The 17,079-nt window shown below is 40.4% G+C and overlaps 1 protein-coding gene across 3 annotated transcripts in view; it reads left to right on the plus strand.

Moving 5' to 3' along the window:
• Positions 1-17,079, plus strand: part of ACO1 (aconitase 1) — a 105,398-nt gene that overhangs the window by 34,589 nt on the left and 53,730 nt on the right. For 2 of the 3 annotated variants that reach the window (XM_082244148.1, XM_082244149.1), the window contains exons 2-5: positions 4,245-4,361; positions 8,647-8,815; positions 12,537-12,674; positions 14,295-14,364. In XM_082244148.1, the coding sequence (XP_082100274.1) occupies positions 4,265-4,361; positions 8,647-8,815; positions 12,537-12,674; positions 14,295-14,364 (474 nt within the window). In that variant the 5' untranslated portion in view covers positions 4,245-4,264. The remainder of the gene's footprint in view (positions 1-4,244; positions 4,362-8,646; positions 8,816-12,536; positions 12,675-14,294; positions 14,365-17,079) is intronic. The other variant, XM_082244150.1, reaches the window with a different exon arrangement.

Genomic DNA, 17,079 nt, shown 5'->3' on the forward strand with positions numbered 1-17,079 from the left:
AAAGAGGAACATTTGTAAGCCGACCATCGGTACGTGTGTACGGGGCTTTAGTTTAGAAGTTGTCGCTTCTCATTGGAATAACAGACAATGGAGTCCTAAGTCTCAACATGTTTTTTATGGCTATTCTCTGTCTTCATAGCTTGTACTCCTATGGCTTTTTTGTATGGTAATATGCAGAGCCCCACGGCAACCAGAGATTTCAGCAATCTACTGCAGCCCCTTTACTATAGTTTTGTACATGTAGTAGTACAGTCCTGCACAATAGTAAACTATCCATACACCGATCTAATATCGACCAGTTACTGTTGAATTGGCCAAAATGTTCTCGATAGTTGGCTTTGTCTGCACCACCTGGTTTGACAGGACTATTTTTTTGTTCATTCAACTGTTGTCAAAGTGCCCAGGTGGAAAATTTCTGACCGAGCTGTGCCTACATCCAATGAGATGCAATCGCTATTTGGGTATTCTGACAGCTGCGAATTCTGGATCTCAGAATGCAATGGCTGACGATGCATATTCAACCATCTGCACTTTTTATCGAGCTGAAATCTTAACATGTATGGCCAGCTTTAGTCCTCGATCGATGAAGGTTTGTAGTTTAACCACTTCAATACCGGGCCAACCCTGACACTTCTAACATACATTTAAAAATATACTTTTTTTTTTTTCTTTCGCTGGAACATTTCTCGGAACCCCCAAACATTATACATATATATATATATATATATATATATATATATATATATATATATATATATATATAAAATGGTAGGTGTTGAAATATTGTATGTCATACGGTATTTGCACAGTGGTTTTTCAAACACAATTTTTTTGGAAAAAAATAAACCTTAATGAATTTTAGTGCTCACAAACACAATATAATACTTTTTTTTTTTTTTTTTTTTTTTAGTAAAATATGAAAGATAATGTTACACATGAGTTAATAGTTACCAAACATGTCACGCTCATGGAATGGCAACGTACTATGGTACTTTATCTATAGGTGATGGTTTTAAAAGCATTTGCAGGTTACACAGGAGGGTGGGTGCTAGAATTATTGCTTTCACTCTGATGATAGTGATCGCACCACACATGTGAGGCATCCCTGCGGTTTACTTGTGTGTTCGCCACTGCCTGTAAGAACGGGGTGCTGATTTTTTTTTTATTTTTAGTGTTTCTTTAAAAAAAAAAAAATTTTTGATCACTTTTATTGCTGTCAAAGGGAATGTAAACATCTCTTTTGACAGCAATAGCAATGACAGGTACTCTTTATGAGACCCCCATCTCACCTTTGGGCTCCAATGCAGCTGATCAGACATAAATCGGTCTGATCATCTGCTTTACTATGCAGCCAGCAAGCCAAGAACTGGAAGTGAAGAAATAGTCATCGCCTCTAGCTTCTGACGTCACACATATGTGGAGGAGCAGCTTCAGTTCCTCTCTTTTTGAGGCATTGAGCTGGATGCCACCGGCCACATTGTTATTTGGCTTCCCAATTTTTTTCAGGAGAGCCTGGAGAAGGCAGCGGCAGGAGGGGGGGGGGGGTAGGACCCCCTTTCCACCACCTGTAACAGTGTTCCAGGGGCTGCCCAGCTGCTCAGAGTACTTTTAGGCTGCATTCACACTTGAGCGTAGCGTTTTCAAGCGTTTCTTACCGCAATTTTTACCGTGATTTTCAGGCGTTTTTGGAGGCAGGCATTGACATCTATCAAAAACGCTGGTAATCAGCCCAAAAAGAAGCTAATGTATGTAAGCCAAAGAAGCTCATGTACTTTTTTCAGCTACAGGCGTTTTGCTTCAGGCGTTAAAATGCTCAGATGTAAACAGGGGCCGTTTACATGAATGGGGTTTTACTTGTTGGGCGTTTTGGAACGTTTTTTTTTTTTAGCGTTTTTGGTGCTGAAAAACGCTCAAAAACGCCCAGGTGTGAATGGAGCCTTACATGAAAAAGAATTGCCTAAAAATTGATAATGGAATCATGGTTATAGCCTCAACCATGATCCCGGTATAAATGCTTCCCTTCCGCGATGTGTATATATACTGTGGCCGGTAGGGAAGCAGATAAATTAAAAAACCTTTTTATTGTCTAACTGAAGTTATTGAAAATGTAAGACTACAGAACCCATTAGATCCCTTCTCTAGACTTTATACAATGTTACAAAGCCATAGGAAGGGATCTGAGGGGGCTCAAAGGGTTGTATCTTTAATAACTTGAGTTAGTCAATAAATCATTAGACTAAAATTTTTCTGTATAGTTTTATATGGAAATCTCTCATCTCCTGTCTATGTAATGCATCTTTCCCCTACTCTTTCCATTACTGACTCTGAGTAGGCCCCACAGTACGGTATCTGGTCAAGGTTCAAGGTACTGAGCAAAGAAAATAAAGGTCCCACTGTTGTTAGTAAGTGAAAGGTTAGGTTAAAACCTTCACCTCTTTTTCACATGGAGACTATAAAAGCTGACAAGGTAGTGCCATTTAAAATGCATGTAGCACTACTCCCTTGGGAGCTGCTGGTTACAGGTTCCCCCTGGGTTAGCATTAGTAACAGCACAACAGTTCAACATTTTCCATTGATTTTTGTTTCACTCATGAAACAGTCTAGGAGCTTTGAGTTTTTGTGTTTTTATTGAAAACTTGGATGGGAGAAGGGAATTAGTGGGATACTCCAACTTGTATAACTAGGCACAATTAGCTGGGACGACTGAATAACACTGAGTAACGCTGAGTAGCACTGTATAATGCTAGTCACGGCTAGGCCGCTGCTTCACCTTGTCATAAGTAGTGAAATAGAATTGAGTGAACTTCCTGAGGTAAACTGTACTGTAGAACAATCTTGAGGGCCCTTCCTGGCACCCCCTTTGTTCCTATTCTATTCTTCAGGGTCAACTACATGGCACCCCTTTACTGTTACACTTCCTGTGTGAGCTAGCTCCTTGATCCCCTGACTTCTCTGGAGTGGTCCCCTCTCCTAGGCAGACCCTGTGGCGAATCCCCGAGTATTCACGAATCACGACACTGCTTTTCTTGAGAGACTCTGCCACCAACTCCACTGTCAGCACTCTGGATCCTCTGTAGCTCAGCTCCACACCTGGTTCACTAGGCCGACTGCCTGAACCACTTTCCTCACACCTGCAGGAGGAAAGACCTGCCTCCTCCTGGGACTCTGCTTCCCGCCAAAGACGCCCTGTCACATGTCCCCTCCGTATTTATGGTCAATCCCGGGATGCATTTCAGGAATGCCCTCCCACTGGGACTGCCATAAAACATGATGTGTCACTGTCTGGGTTTCCTCCACAGTCCAACAAGCTCCCTCATTGGATACAGTGGGGACACTCCCTCAGACCAAGTGACACACACCTGGAAACATGTGATAGGCAAACGAATAGATCAGGCTCCCCCGATAAGCAGCAGGAGCCACAGATGCTTTTACCTATCACCTACCTAACTAGGAGGATGCTACATGCAAATCAATTTAAATCTGAATTTAAAAAAATAAGAGACTCTATTATTTTGACTATTTGTGTCCCAGTTAATACATATCCCATTAATTCACATTGATCATTAGTTCCACTATAGGTTTTCTGTTCTTGCACATTTACTTCCTAATCCAACAGTTTCTTTTTTAGAGGGCAATATTTGGCTGGCACAACCAAACCGTTTCTCTCCTAATTGTAGCATGTGAGCTTCATTTATTGTTGAGGCCTTAAAATTCTAAGCATTCCTGAAAATTAATTCATTAGAAATGTGTCATATGACCTGTTTTGTAAATGTAATTTCTTTTCTCATGGTTTTTTTTTTTCTTCCCATACCACCCAGAGTACAGAATTCTTTAGAAGAATAGAACGCTTTTGCTGTGAACTTTGTCCTTGTTTTACACCCAGTCACTAGAGAAACTGGTGTTACTCTGCTGATGCTTGGAGTTTTATCAACGGTGTTCCAAAAACAAGGCACCGTAAGACGGGCACAAAAGGAGTTTAGGAAAAAAAAAAAAAAAAAAAAAGATTTTTCTTCAATATACCTACATGTTATGTATTTTTTTCCCACAAGTCTTGTAGCTGTTGGTCTCAGTAGAAATGTTTTGAGTTCCATCTCTAATCTTTGCTAAATCTTAGTCTTAGCAGTCTAATTTACAGTACCCAGTCTGCCAGTCTGATGTGAATGGTCCATTGTTCGGTGTAATGCGCTGTGGTCTGTGTTGGCACTATGATAATCATTTCTGACTATCTCTATTATTTTCTTCAGGTGTGCTTGAAACAAGAATTATGAGTAACCCTTTCCAGAAGCTAGTAGAGACTCTTGATCCTGATGAACCAGACAAGAAGTTTTTCAATCTCCACAAGTTAAATGATGAAAGATATGGTGAGAAGTTATTTTTTTTTTTTTTTTTTTTTTTTTTTTTTTACTGTCCCAAAGTTAAAGTGTTGCTAAACCCAGGACCCTGCATTCACTAGATCTGGTCTCCCACAGAACATGGAAATACAATAATTTTAGTTAAAGCGGAGTTCCACCCAGGGGATACTTTTTTAAATAAAAATACCACCGGGACAGTCAGGGCTAGTACATTCCACAATGGCTAGCCTCTGATCTGTCCCGGGTTGCACTTACCTTTTAGGACAAATACTTACCTTGAAAAAGTATTCTCCAGCGCTGCCATCTCAGGTGTGGGCAGCTTGAAGCCAGCGCGATCCTCTTCTGCGTCCTCTTCCTTCTTCTTCGGTCCCACGATGCACTGCACCGGCCCCGCCGTCACTTCCGGTGCACGCGCGTCATCCCTCCACAGCTTCTGGGCATGCCCAGAAGCTGTTTAGAAGGGAATGACGCGCGCGCACCGGAACTGACGTCGGGGCCGGTGCAGGCGTATTGATTCCTGGGAGCGATGATCTTCAGCTCCCAGGAATCATTGCAAAAGCCAGGAAGTGACGAATCGCCGTGGCCGCCGAGGGTAGGAAGAAGGAAGTAAGGTGAGTATATTTTCTCTACAAGGTAAGTAAAAAAAAAAAAAAAAATTGCGATTATCCATTTGTTTTTCAGGTGACCCGGAGCGAGAAGATGGAGGTAAGTATAAATTTAGAGTGGAACTCCACTTTAAGGTTATTTTTCAGCAGGAATGCGGGGAGCGCAGTTCCGGCACCTCCAGCTCTGAATGTATGTAATGCAAGGGGTTCAGGGTCTACTGATGCTAGCTGCTTGGGGATCGATTGTTGCTGGAGGGAATCTATTTTTGCAAGGGGGGGGGAGCTATTGTTGGTAAGTGGGGCTATTGTTTCTGGTAGGGGATCTACTATTGCTGGGGATGGGTCTTATGTTGCTGGAGGTCATTTGTTGCTTCCGAAGGCTCTAGTGATGCTGGCTGCAGAGAAATCTGTTGTTGCTGCTGGGGGTCTAGTGTTGCTGAAGGAGGGGGCCTTTTGTTGCGGGTGATCCATTGTTGCTGAGGGGTCTATTGTTGCTGGCTGCTGGAGAGTCTATTGGTGTTGGCTGCAGGGAGATCTGTTATTGCCACTGGGAATCTTTTCTTGCTGGAGGAGGGGGTATTTTGTTGTGGGAAGTCTATTTTTGACTAGGGGATCTATTGTTGCTGGCTGCTTACTTGTTGTTATCAAATTCCATACACATTAATTAGCACAACGCTTGTTACTTGGTTCTGTATTCTCTAAAGGGACAGTATTGGGAGGTGGGTAGGGGGAGGAACCTAGGAATGGTGCAAGAGGGGGTAGTGGGTGGAGTCAAGGGGTGGCTCATAAAGGGGGAGTTCAGTTCCTGTACCTATTGTCTGAGGGAAAAAAGCCCTGATTTTAGTAAATCTAAACTATTAAATACCATCTCTCAATCAGCAGTATATAGCAGTCTTGTGACTTCTATAAATGCCTGGTTAAAGCTTGTGGGAGGAGTTTTTATACTGCACTAGCTGTCCTATCAGGATGCAGGACCTCTGATCCTTTTTCTGGACAGTGCTGATTGGCCCTGTGCTGATCATGTGCACTCTCCCAAGAAAAAAAATTCTCTAGCAATACACACTAAACTGAGCATGTGCAGCCAGACTCCAGTAACTGTCTTATCCAGACATATTATGGGGACAATGCAAGAAGAGGAGGATCTATGCATACATGATTAAACAGGTTTTTTACACAATGCAGAGGCTTAACCCCTTAGGTTCCACAGTAAGTATAAAAAGCATGCTTTACTGCATATACACACTGATTTTACTGTTGTGGGTTTAGTAACACTTTAAATGATAGTGAAAGCTATGGTATGAAATAATCTGGAGACACATTTGTATGACAAATTTTAAAACTGAAATATAGGTGAATATTAAAAGAAACAAACGTGTATTTTAATGAACACTTAAAGCCTACATTTTTTTTTTTCATATTGTTTTTAAATCAACACAAGGGATAACATATCAACGTGAAATTGTGCTGCTGGCTCCCCTGCCCCTATAATCCCACAACCATAATCTTTCGGTGCTGCGGGGGTTAATATGAGTGCTGGACTTGTGACAGGCAGGTGGAGGATGAGGGGAAGAATGAACGATCCACCTTCCTCATTCATAAATAGATTTTCATTGCTGGAAGCTATAGTACAGCTTCTATGAATGGAGGAGGAAGGTGGAAAGGGCAGGTCATTGGGGAAACTAATGATTAGTGCCTGTCACTGTTCCAGTGCTCATTTTTCCCCTGCAGCACTGAAAGGTTATGGATTCAGGGGTATCTTGCCCGGAAAGGGAGAGAGGGTGGGGCGGTAGTTGGCTGAAAGCTTTGGATTTCAACTAACAGACCAGCCAGCACCACAACACTGCATAGAATGTAAGAAATGTCGCTTGTGATGATTTAATAAAAACATTATAAAAGTTGGGCTTTTTTTGGAAAAAAAAAAAAAAGTTGGGTTGTAATATTTATTAAAAGAGAGAGGTAGCCTTATCCCATCCAGAATTAATTTCCCTGTAATCCCATGCACAACATCCAGGACACATTTAAAGAAGCATGGTCATTACTCTGCCCATTACTTGTCAGTCAATAAAATGAACAGTTTGAGAGTGCAGAGTGATGATCTGATCTGTCTGCTTCCCTGTCCAGTCACTGGATGCCATTCAAGATTTCCTGTATTCAGGGAACATGCTGACCAGAGGAGAGAGCAGAGTGAGCACAGAGATGATCATTCCCATGTGGTGCTGCTTAATTATCCAAACAGCAAGCTGAGAGCTGTGTTTTGAATTTGTATTCTTGATGATGTATTCTTGTGTTGCTGAAGTTGAGGACCTGGCTTCAATGTCGGAATGTCAATCAAAAACTAGCCGAAACAGAAATTTTTCGGCAGATATTTCACCTGTGTATTTTTCTAAATAAAATAAAATTCATCAAAAAAAGAACAGGTTATTTTACTAGAATTTCAGTAGCGCAGGGATGGTGATGACCCCCTATCATATATAATATATATAGCACAAATAAACCAAATAGGTCAGATAAAGTGCATGAGTTGCATCAATAAAAAATACTTAAAATGCTTAAAACAAAATCAGAGTCCTTATAAGTCCTTTGTTATAAAGTGACAAAGCAATATAAAGTGCATTGATGAAGGGTCACTGGTGAAAGTTATAGGAACCACCATAAATTGTCCCCACCACCAGTGCCGGGAGGAATAGCAAAAGTGCAGACTCACCAGACTTCACTCTCATGGAATAGGCAGATACAGCATGAAAACTCCTCCTCTCAATCACAGTGTGTGGAAGACAAAAGCAAAAAACACCTCCATAGCGTGATAACGTTTTTAAAACAAAATTTATTTAAACATAAAATATCACACTCACTTGTTCATAAACTGTTCAAAGCATTGCTCAAAATGATCTGGGTGAGGGTCTGACAGCCTGAAAGCACAATCTGCGGCACACGCTGCATACAACAGACTCCAGAGACTCTACTCCCTTCTCACGATCAAACACAGTGGATGCCGTATAGCCACGCCCCGACGCGTTTAGTCATTTCTGACTTCGTCCCGTGTGTATTTATCTGTCTGTCTAAAATTAAGTGTGAACCTAAACCGACTTTAGGGTCTCTGCTCCGGCATCTGTCCCCCATTCAGTGTATTCCACTGAGGGTGCAGGTCAGGCTAGGAGTCCCCCCTAACTCCATGTAATGGAGGCTGCTATCAGTTATCACACGCCGGGCTTATATGGTTTGCGGTGGCTGAGATTTTTTTCTCTTTGTTCTTCTGTCTAAAATTAAACTGTAACAAATGCATGATTAACAGTTATTGGTAAATCACTGAAATACAGCTGTCCTGATGAATGCTTTTCTTTAGAGTTAGACATAATGTTCGATCAACTGGCAAAGGAGTTTATGATTGTACTCCATGTAGAGCAGGGATCCTCAAACTATGGCCCTCCAGCTGTTGTGGAACTACACATCCCATGAGGCATTGTAAACATTCACAAACATGACTAGGCATGATGGGAATTGTAGTTCCTGAACAACTGGAGGGCCATAGTTTGGTGACCCCTGATGCAGAGCATGTTATTGTAAGTCAGCTGCAAGTGCAGAATATCAATAACTCCAAATACACTTGATGAAGCTATTGCTGAATTTTCTTATGAGTTGATTCCGGATTTAATATTTCAACCCTAATCTGTAAAAATATGTCTTCTCAGTACGTCTGCCCTTCTCCATTCGGGTGCTTTTGGAGTCGGCTATCCGGAACTGTGATGAATTTCTTGTAAAACCTAAAGATGTAGATAATATCCTGAATTGGAAAGTCACCCAGCATGAGAATGTGGAAGTACCATTTCGTCCAGCACGCGTCATCCTGCAGGACTTTACGTAATTACGCTATTTTACTACTTGGTTAATCTTCACTAAATTGTATACATATCCGATTTTGATGTAAAATAAACGTTGCTTCGGATTCTACTGCTGCTGTTTGTTTATCATGCCAGAAAACTAGAATGTGATAAATAAGGGTTTTCCCTAGGGACATATGGGACCTTTTTTCCCTCCCTCCTCTGGTGCCATCTTAAATAATAAAGCATGATAGAATAGTGCTTGCTGCTGCTATTATGAAATGAAGGGGCAAGGTTCACCTGATAGTTGTGAGAAAAAGTTTGAAATCTCTTACAAATGTTCTGTGTGAATTGCTCAAAAATGAGATGGGATCACCTAAGTTCATTTTAACTCCTAATATAATAAAAGTCAGTCTCATTTGATAAAAAAAAGTTTAAAAGGGAGTCATTGTTTTGGATACAGTGGGAAAGTATAGGAACCTGTGTCAATTTTTTTTAATTATTTTTTTATCCTGATTTGGAAGTTTTCCTGCTCTTGTCACGTGCCACCAAGCCAGAAAATTATGACTTTCTTTTAGTAATCGTCTCTTGCAAATATGATTTTTCTCCCAACCCTTAGACTAAAAAACATAACAGAACTAAAAAAAAAAAATGCACTGTATCTTTTTGAGGAGTGCTGGTTAAAAAAGTGTTACTGTAAGAAAGTTTACACTTGATTCTGTAATTTGTCCCATTTAACATCAAACTAAAACTATGATTCTGGTACAAAGCATTGCAAAATTATTTACAAATGAAGAAAAAAAAAGTTGCACTTTTGTAAATGTGACTCAAAAGAATAATGAATCAACAAAGAAAAACAAAAAAAGTTTAAATATTAATGGTTAATAAAATAGAAATGAACAAAACAAAAAAACAGCAGGCAAATAATAGTTGAAGGGAGGAGAAGGAGTTAATTTAGGGTGGATTAGGGTAAACCTAAGAGTTATAAGAGGTTAAACGGAGGAAAATGTAAGTTTAAATGACGTCATCTGCAGGTTGAAGCACATCTTTCATCTGCAGATGAATGAAACAGAACAAAAATAACAATGTTACTTTGTATCTCTCGGTTTCATCTGAAATGTTGATAAAAACTGAATAAAACTTTTTTTTTTTACAGTTTTTACAGCAGCAGCTGCTAGAGCTACTGTATGTACACAGCAACTCCCACCTTTAATTAGAGCTGAGAATTGCTGGGGTTGTGAGGGTGGCTCACAGCAGCAGGCTAGAAGAACTGTATGTGCTACACGTGTCCTGTGCACTATGATGAACAAAATGTACAGTGCAGAAAAAGCAAGAAAGCATGATAATCAAAATCATTTAGGTAGTAGAATACAGTTCAATAATTAACTTTTACTGTACTTGAGTAAGAACAAGGAAAGAAACAAAGACTACTGCTGCAGTACAGTAAGTAACAAAGGTTTGGGCACCAGTGGGGACCATGCTGCTACACTTTGAGCAGTGTCCTAGCAGCATTGTCAACTCTCCATTCGAACTGGTGTTATACAAAAAGACTGGAATACCAGTTAATATGCCAAACATTTTTACCTAAGATCACATTTTAAAGTACAACTAAATGCTTGTTTACCCAAATGCTTGTTTTACAATTAACGCTACAGCACGGTTGTCCAGTTCTGGGAGGGCATCTAGTGGCGTCCTTCCAGAACCATGAATGCCCCCTGTAGTGCGCACCCAGCTCGCTCGGTTTTAGCTGTGTACTTCAGACAAAGCTGATCACAGATCCGAGTAAAGGGCCCTTTACAACGTGATCAACTGTGTCCAATCACAGCTGGTAGCACTGTAAACACGCTTGCTGGTTATCGGCATTCCTTTCCTCCACACTGTCACAGCATGAGGAGAAACAAGCCGGTTACCGGCAAGTGTGAAAGGGGGCATCTACACTGATAATCAGGGCACTGATCATCAGTGTCTTAAAGATCAGTGCAGCCCCAATGGTAGGGTCTATTTATAAAAACAATTTGCTGCACGAACATCATAGCTGATCATGATGTAAACACACTTACTGGTTATCTGCATTCCTTTCCTCACGCTGTCACAGCTTGAGGAGAAGCGAGCCGGTTACCGGCAAGTGTGAAAGGGCTCATCTATAACAGTGTTTCTCAACTCCGGTCCTCAGGGCACACTGACAGGCCAGATTTTAAGTATTAAATTTAGGGGATGAAGACTAGATTACTGCGATCACTGAGCAGCAAATTATATCACCTGTGATGTATTTCAGTTATCTTGCAAACCTGGCCTGTTAGTGTGCCCTGAGGACTGGAGTTGAGAAACACTGATCTATAATGATAATCAGTGTCCTGATTATCAGTGCCACCCCAATGGTGCTCATTAGTGCCGCCTCATCAGTGAACATCAGTGGAGGGGAAAAATTACCTGTTTGCATAATGTTATAACGGAAGTTAGGAAAAACTTTTTTGCTAAAAAAGAAAAAAAAAACGAGTGGTGAATAAATACCACCAAAAGAAAGCTCTATTTGTGTGAAAAAAATAACCATTTAATATGACTGAGCAATTGTCACTCAATAGTGCGACAGCGCTGTATGGTGAAAATTTAAAGTGCCCAGCAGGCAGGTGGTAAAAAAATTATCACATTGCATTGAATTCCCCCATTTAGTGGAATCACTTTCCAAATATTATATTTTATTCCTTAAGGCCCCGTTCACACTGGGGCGATCCGACTTCCCGGGGCCTGCACGCACCGCGACCTCGGAGTGGCCGGCACGGACTTCATAACATTGAAGTCAATGCAGGTCGCTCCAGGTCGCCCCAAAGAAGCTCCGGACCCTTTTTCTAAGTCGGAGCAACTTGTGTCGCTCCTATTAGAACGGGTCCACAGCTTCTCTATGCCAGGCGACCTGTCAGGCGACCAGGTCACCTGACAGGTCGCCCCAGTGTGAACGGGGTCTAAATCTCACTTATGTGCCTGATTAAACTGTTATTTTTATTTTCTTGAGGAGTAGGTTGTGCATAAAAAAATATACTATGTAAATGAGGGTGTTATTGCTGGCCAAATGTGCATTGGCATGCTTAAATGAATTTTGGAGCAGGGACAGGCACCCCAGATGACAACTGTGCTTGTGTTAGAGGGCTGATGTCCCCGGGTTAGAGGAAACATGGAATGAGACTTATTATAGAGTCCGTATTTGAGCTGAGCATAGAGGTCCCATTGAAGGGACAGGGAAATTCAGCAATGGAAAAAAAAAACCTTTTCATATACTTTAGGGTCTTTTTATAAAAACGATTTGTTGAATGAATATCAGAACCATTTGCCCAACCATAACTAATTCTGGACGTATTTTATGTAATAAGATTATTTCCTATGAACCTCCACTTCATCTAGTGGCCATAATGCCAAGCAAATTTATTTATTTATTTATTTATTTTTTATAAATGGACTCTTAAGTTTTATGAGGGTGCTTCTGTACCATAATAATGACCAGCTTTCTGGTTTCCAACTGTAGTTTTATCAACTCCTGCAATAGTGAAATATGACACGGTGTGGATAAGAGGTAGCCACACAGAAGCTGGTCATTGACCTACCAGGATGCCCCCCAAAATATAGTAGATAGCTTAACTGTCTGCCTACTAAATCCTTTTCCTCTTTATTCCATGTACTAGACTTTACATAGGGCCCCTGTTGTGTGATACAGTTGAATTTAAGTTACTGTAAAATAACTGACTTTAGGGGTGTCTGTTCTCATTCAGAGGTGTGCCTGCAGTGGTGGATTTTGCAGCAATGCGGGATGCAGTAAAGCGGTTGGGAGGTGACCCCAAGAAAATCAACCCTGTTTGTCCTGCAGATCTAGTGATCGATCATTCTATTCAAGTTGATTTCAACAGGAGGTGAGACTGTTCCAAAATTCTCTCCCTTTTACCCTTTTGCATGCATCAATTTTATGTTTTTTCATTTTTCTTTTTTGTATAAAGTCAGGAATGCACGTAATAAAACTGAGGAATTGATGCATGAAAACATCTCCCAGCTCTTTTCCGATCTCCTTTTTGAAGCTGTCGCCTATACTTGTTGGATCTACCTTACCTCTGAGCTGAATGCCATGTAGTTGTTCCAGCTTTTACATAACCTATTTGTCTCCTGCTGAGCTACTGTTACAATTTGGGTCCTGCATAAAAAATAAGTTGAACTGAATTGCTAGTTAAATATGCAACTCTGGTCATCATTTTTGTTTTGAACAGTAATAAAGGGTTGTAACTAACTTGGGTTGTTTCTGCTATATTTTATAGAATTTCTCCCACCTCCCAGTGCTTACACAGCAGGGGAATAAGAAGAAATCACTTTTGGCAGCGGTTTCCATTTGGGATACTTGTTTGCTACAGTTTATTAGGTTTAAATAAAGTTATACTTACACAAAAAAAGGATCATAGATACACTTAACTCCAACAGAACAATATTCCATTTATCTCCCTGTTTTATTTTAAATTTGTTAGTTAATCTGTACCTCTCGCAGCTCTTTTCAAGTATTTAGCTTGCTGTTAAAACAGTGTTGGTGACTAATGTCAGAATATGGGAACTTTATAGTTCATATTCCTATCGCACACCTTCCTGGTTTGTAGGCTCGTGTGTACTGGGTGCTGAAGCGATCACCAGTTGGCAACTGTATCGGTTACAAGTAGATACATATTCGCCAGCACACCAAGAATCTTGCAAAAGCAGTCCAAAAACGTTATTCCAAATAAGATCTCATCATAAAAATATAGTGCAACGTTTCGGAGCCGCACAGGACCCCTTCGTCAGGCATGTGACGAAGGGGTCCTGTGCGGCTCCGAAACGTTGCACTATATTTTTATGATGTGATCTTATTTGGAATAAAGTTTTTGGACTGCTTTTGCAAGATCCTTGGTGTGCTGGCGAATATGTATCTACTTAGAATATGGGAACTGACTGTAAATTTTTATGCATAATTAAACTGAATTTGGAAGCTCTTTTGCACCCTTCTCCTTTTCCTTGTTCTGTGTTGTGAATGAATCTTTTTAGGACTAGAGGAAAAATGCAAAGAAATGTATTTAAAATGCATGCGTTAAAAACATAGGTCTAAAAGTACAAAAGTGTATATAACCCATTAAATAACTGAGCTTCTTTAGCAATATGGAGGCATTAACAAAGCTATTGACCCAAGGCTGTTATTTGTTCAGCCATAGAGCAACTGCAAAATGTACTTAATTATCTTTCAAAGTCCAGACAGCTCTATACTAAAGAACAATTACATTTCACATGGGCTACTTCACACGAAAACCCTTGGATCTACCTTAAACAATTCTGTTTTTGTTCTTTATCCCTCAGTTTTCACACCTCAAAACTTGCATTTTATTTTTTATACAGGACCCAATTTTTTTGAAAAACAAGTAATATTCTCATTCAGTAGATTCAACAAGCATTTGCTACAAGAAAATTAAAAAAAAAATTATCTTTGTCTGCGCACCTCCTTCTTCTTATCCCCTGTTTTTCAGGGAGGACAGTTTACAAAAAAATCAGGAATTGGAATTTGAAAGAAACCGAGAGCGATTTGAGTTTTTAAAGGTGAGTTCCTCAATGAATAGAAAGTAAAGCATTCAAGATCCCAGCTGTTGCATCTTCTTAGTGTTTAAAGAAAAGGTAGGAATACTACTGAGTAACCGTGCTCAGGCAACTATTTTTGGCTTGCCTGGTTCACATATAGTAACTTTTTTTCCTAAAAAATAACTAGCTTAGGACTAGGCTAAGCCTGCACTGCTGATCGCTCAGTTGTCCCCTCCTCTCTAAGGAGAGAGCCGTGACTGCTCTCTGATTAGGAGCAGCTGGCTCAGTCTCCTAGAGGCGCAGCTGAGAGGCTGAGCCAGCTGCCGATCCAGACATGTCGGTGGTTCCAGACTGTAATGTCAGGAATTGCACTCCTGTGATTCATAGGAGAAGTATGGCCAACAAAAGCTTTGGCCATACTTTTCCTTTAATTTTCCCTGTATTATATAAGCCAAGTATAAAAGCTGAAGCAGATAGATGTGGCCTCCCTATGGTCCTTTTCTTTAAATGGAATAACCAATAGCTGGCAAGGAACAAATACTTGGTCAAAATTTCAGCCGATTGTGGACAAAATTTTAGCCACGGGTGGCCTTGTTCGTAACACCCAACCCATTAAACTTCAACTTCAGAATCTTTGGAGATTCGGCTGCTGTCAGATCTGTAGGCAATTCTCCTTACTGCAGCAGGAAATTGCATTTTTGAAATCGGAGATATTTAAATTATCTGTTAAACAAACTCCAGCTGGGACTGCTGCAATGCCACTGCCACAGAGGACCCCCAGAAATGGCAGATGGGTTACTGTAGGTTCTGGAAGACTTAGAGTGGTGGATAGAAGACATGTCCCACAGTTGGTGGTTCCCCATAATTCATTTGCAGCACTCTCAGAATGTAAGGACAACATGGATATGGACTCAAGCACAGAGGGTGAGAAACCATCGACTCCTATGTCTAATGTATGCAAGACTGCAGCCAAGGACAAAAAAGATAAAGTGAAGTCTCAAAGGAAGCAGCTGTTGCTGGGTGATTCAATCATAAGAAGTGTGGAGCTTAAAGAAAATGGTTTTGTGAGATGTCTCCCTGGTGCTACTGCTAGACGAGATAGAAGACGTATTATTAATATTGTTAAGCAAGCAAAGCAGGAAGGGGACGTGGATGTTCTTGTCTATCTAGGGACAAATGATCTGGCTTGCAATGAAGTGTCAGAGGTGAAAAAATCTTTTATCACACTTGGTAATGACGTACAGGATTTTGCATCCACCATTTCATTTTCTGAAGTTCTGCCTGTGCATAATGTTCAGAATGATAGGCAGAGGCGCATAAAGGAGTTCAACATATGGCTTAGTAAATGGTGTCAAGAGCAAGGATTTGGCTTTGTTTCTCATGATAGCTCTACTTGGAATAGAAAGGAACTATACAAAAAAGATGTTTTGCATCTTTCTCTCAAAGGAACAAATGTACTTGGTGAACAACTCCAAGAATTTGCGAAAGAGTATTTAAACTAGGAAGGGGGGGCAAAAGAGTGAAAATACAAGAGTCCAATTGCCCCCCGAAACAATGCCAGAACAGGTCAGAAGCACAGAGGTTAAGAAATGACAAGCTCAGAGTCCTGTCTACAAATGCTCGCAGTTTAGGTAAAAAAATCAATGAACTTGGGTCAATAATGGCATCTGAGAATGTAGATTTAGTGGCTGTTACGGAGACATGGTTTAATGAAAGAAATGACTGGGACATAACCATACCAGGGTACTCTTTATACAGAAGAGACAGAGAAGGCAAGAAAGGAGGAGGAGTGGCCCTGTATGTGAAAGATAGCATTAAATCTAACCTAATACAAGTTGGTGAGGCCAACATAGAGTCAGTTTGGGTTATGTTGCAGTTTGCTAATCATGCAGGAACTCGTGTAGGTGTGATATATAGACCACCTGGTCAACTTAAAGAACTAGATGATCTACTAGTTGAAGAAATAGCTAAAATGACAATGAAAGGAGAAGTTATCATTATGGGAGATTTCAATCTTCCAGATATAAACTGGAAAACCAAAAAAGCAAGTTCTACCAGGAGTACAGATATTCTAAATTCCCTACTGGGGTTGTCTCTGCAACAAGTATTTGAGGAGCCAACAAGTAGGGAGGCCATTTTGGATTTGGTATTCACAAATGGGGATTCGGTATATGATGTCATTGTAGGCGAAACCTTGGGATCTAGTGATCACCAGTCAGTGTGGTTTAATATAAGAACTGTGAAAGAGTCACACCACACAAAAACAAAAGTTTTAGATTTTAGAAAAACAGACTTTTCAAAAATGAAATTAGTCATAAATGAGTCCTTATCAGACTGGAACGGATTACATGGAGTCCAGGAGAAATGGGACTACTTAAAAGGTGCATTATTGAAGGCAACAGAAAATTGCATTAGACTTGTCAGTAAAAGCAAAACAAGGAAGAGACCACTGTGGTACTCAGCAGAAGTGGCCCAAATCATTAAAAATAAAAAGCTAGCATTTTGTAATTATAAAAAAACCCAGAGCAATGAAGATCAGGAAATCTACAAGATTAGGCAGAAAGAGGCCAAGCAAGTTATAAGAACTTCTAAAGCGCAGGCAGAAGAAAAACTAGCTCAGTCTATGAAAAAGGGGGATAAGACATTCTTCAGATGTATAAATGAAAAAAGGAAATTAAAACAAGGAATAACTAAATTAAAAACAAAGGACGGAAGGTATGTAGAAGAGAATAAAGG

This window comes from Pelophylax lessonae, assembly GCF_965119305.1.
Source record: "Pelophylax lessonae genome assembly, chromosome: 1".
NCBI classification, from domain to species: Eukaryota; Metazoa; Chordata; class Amphibia; order Anura; family Ranidae; genus Pelophylax; species Pelophylax lessonae.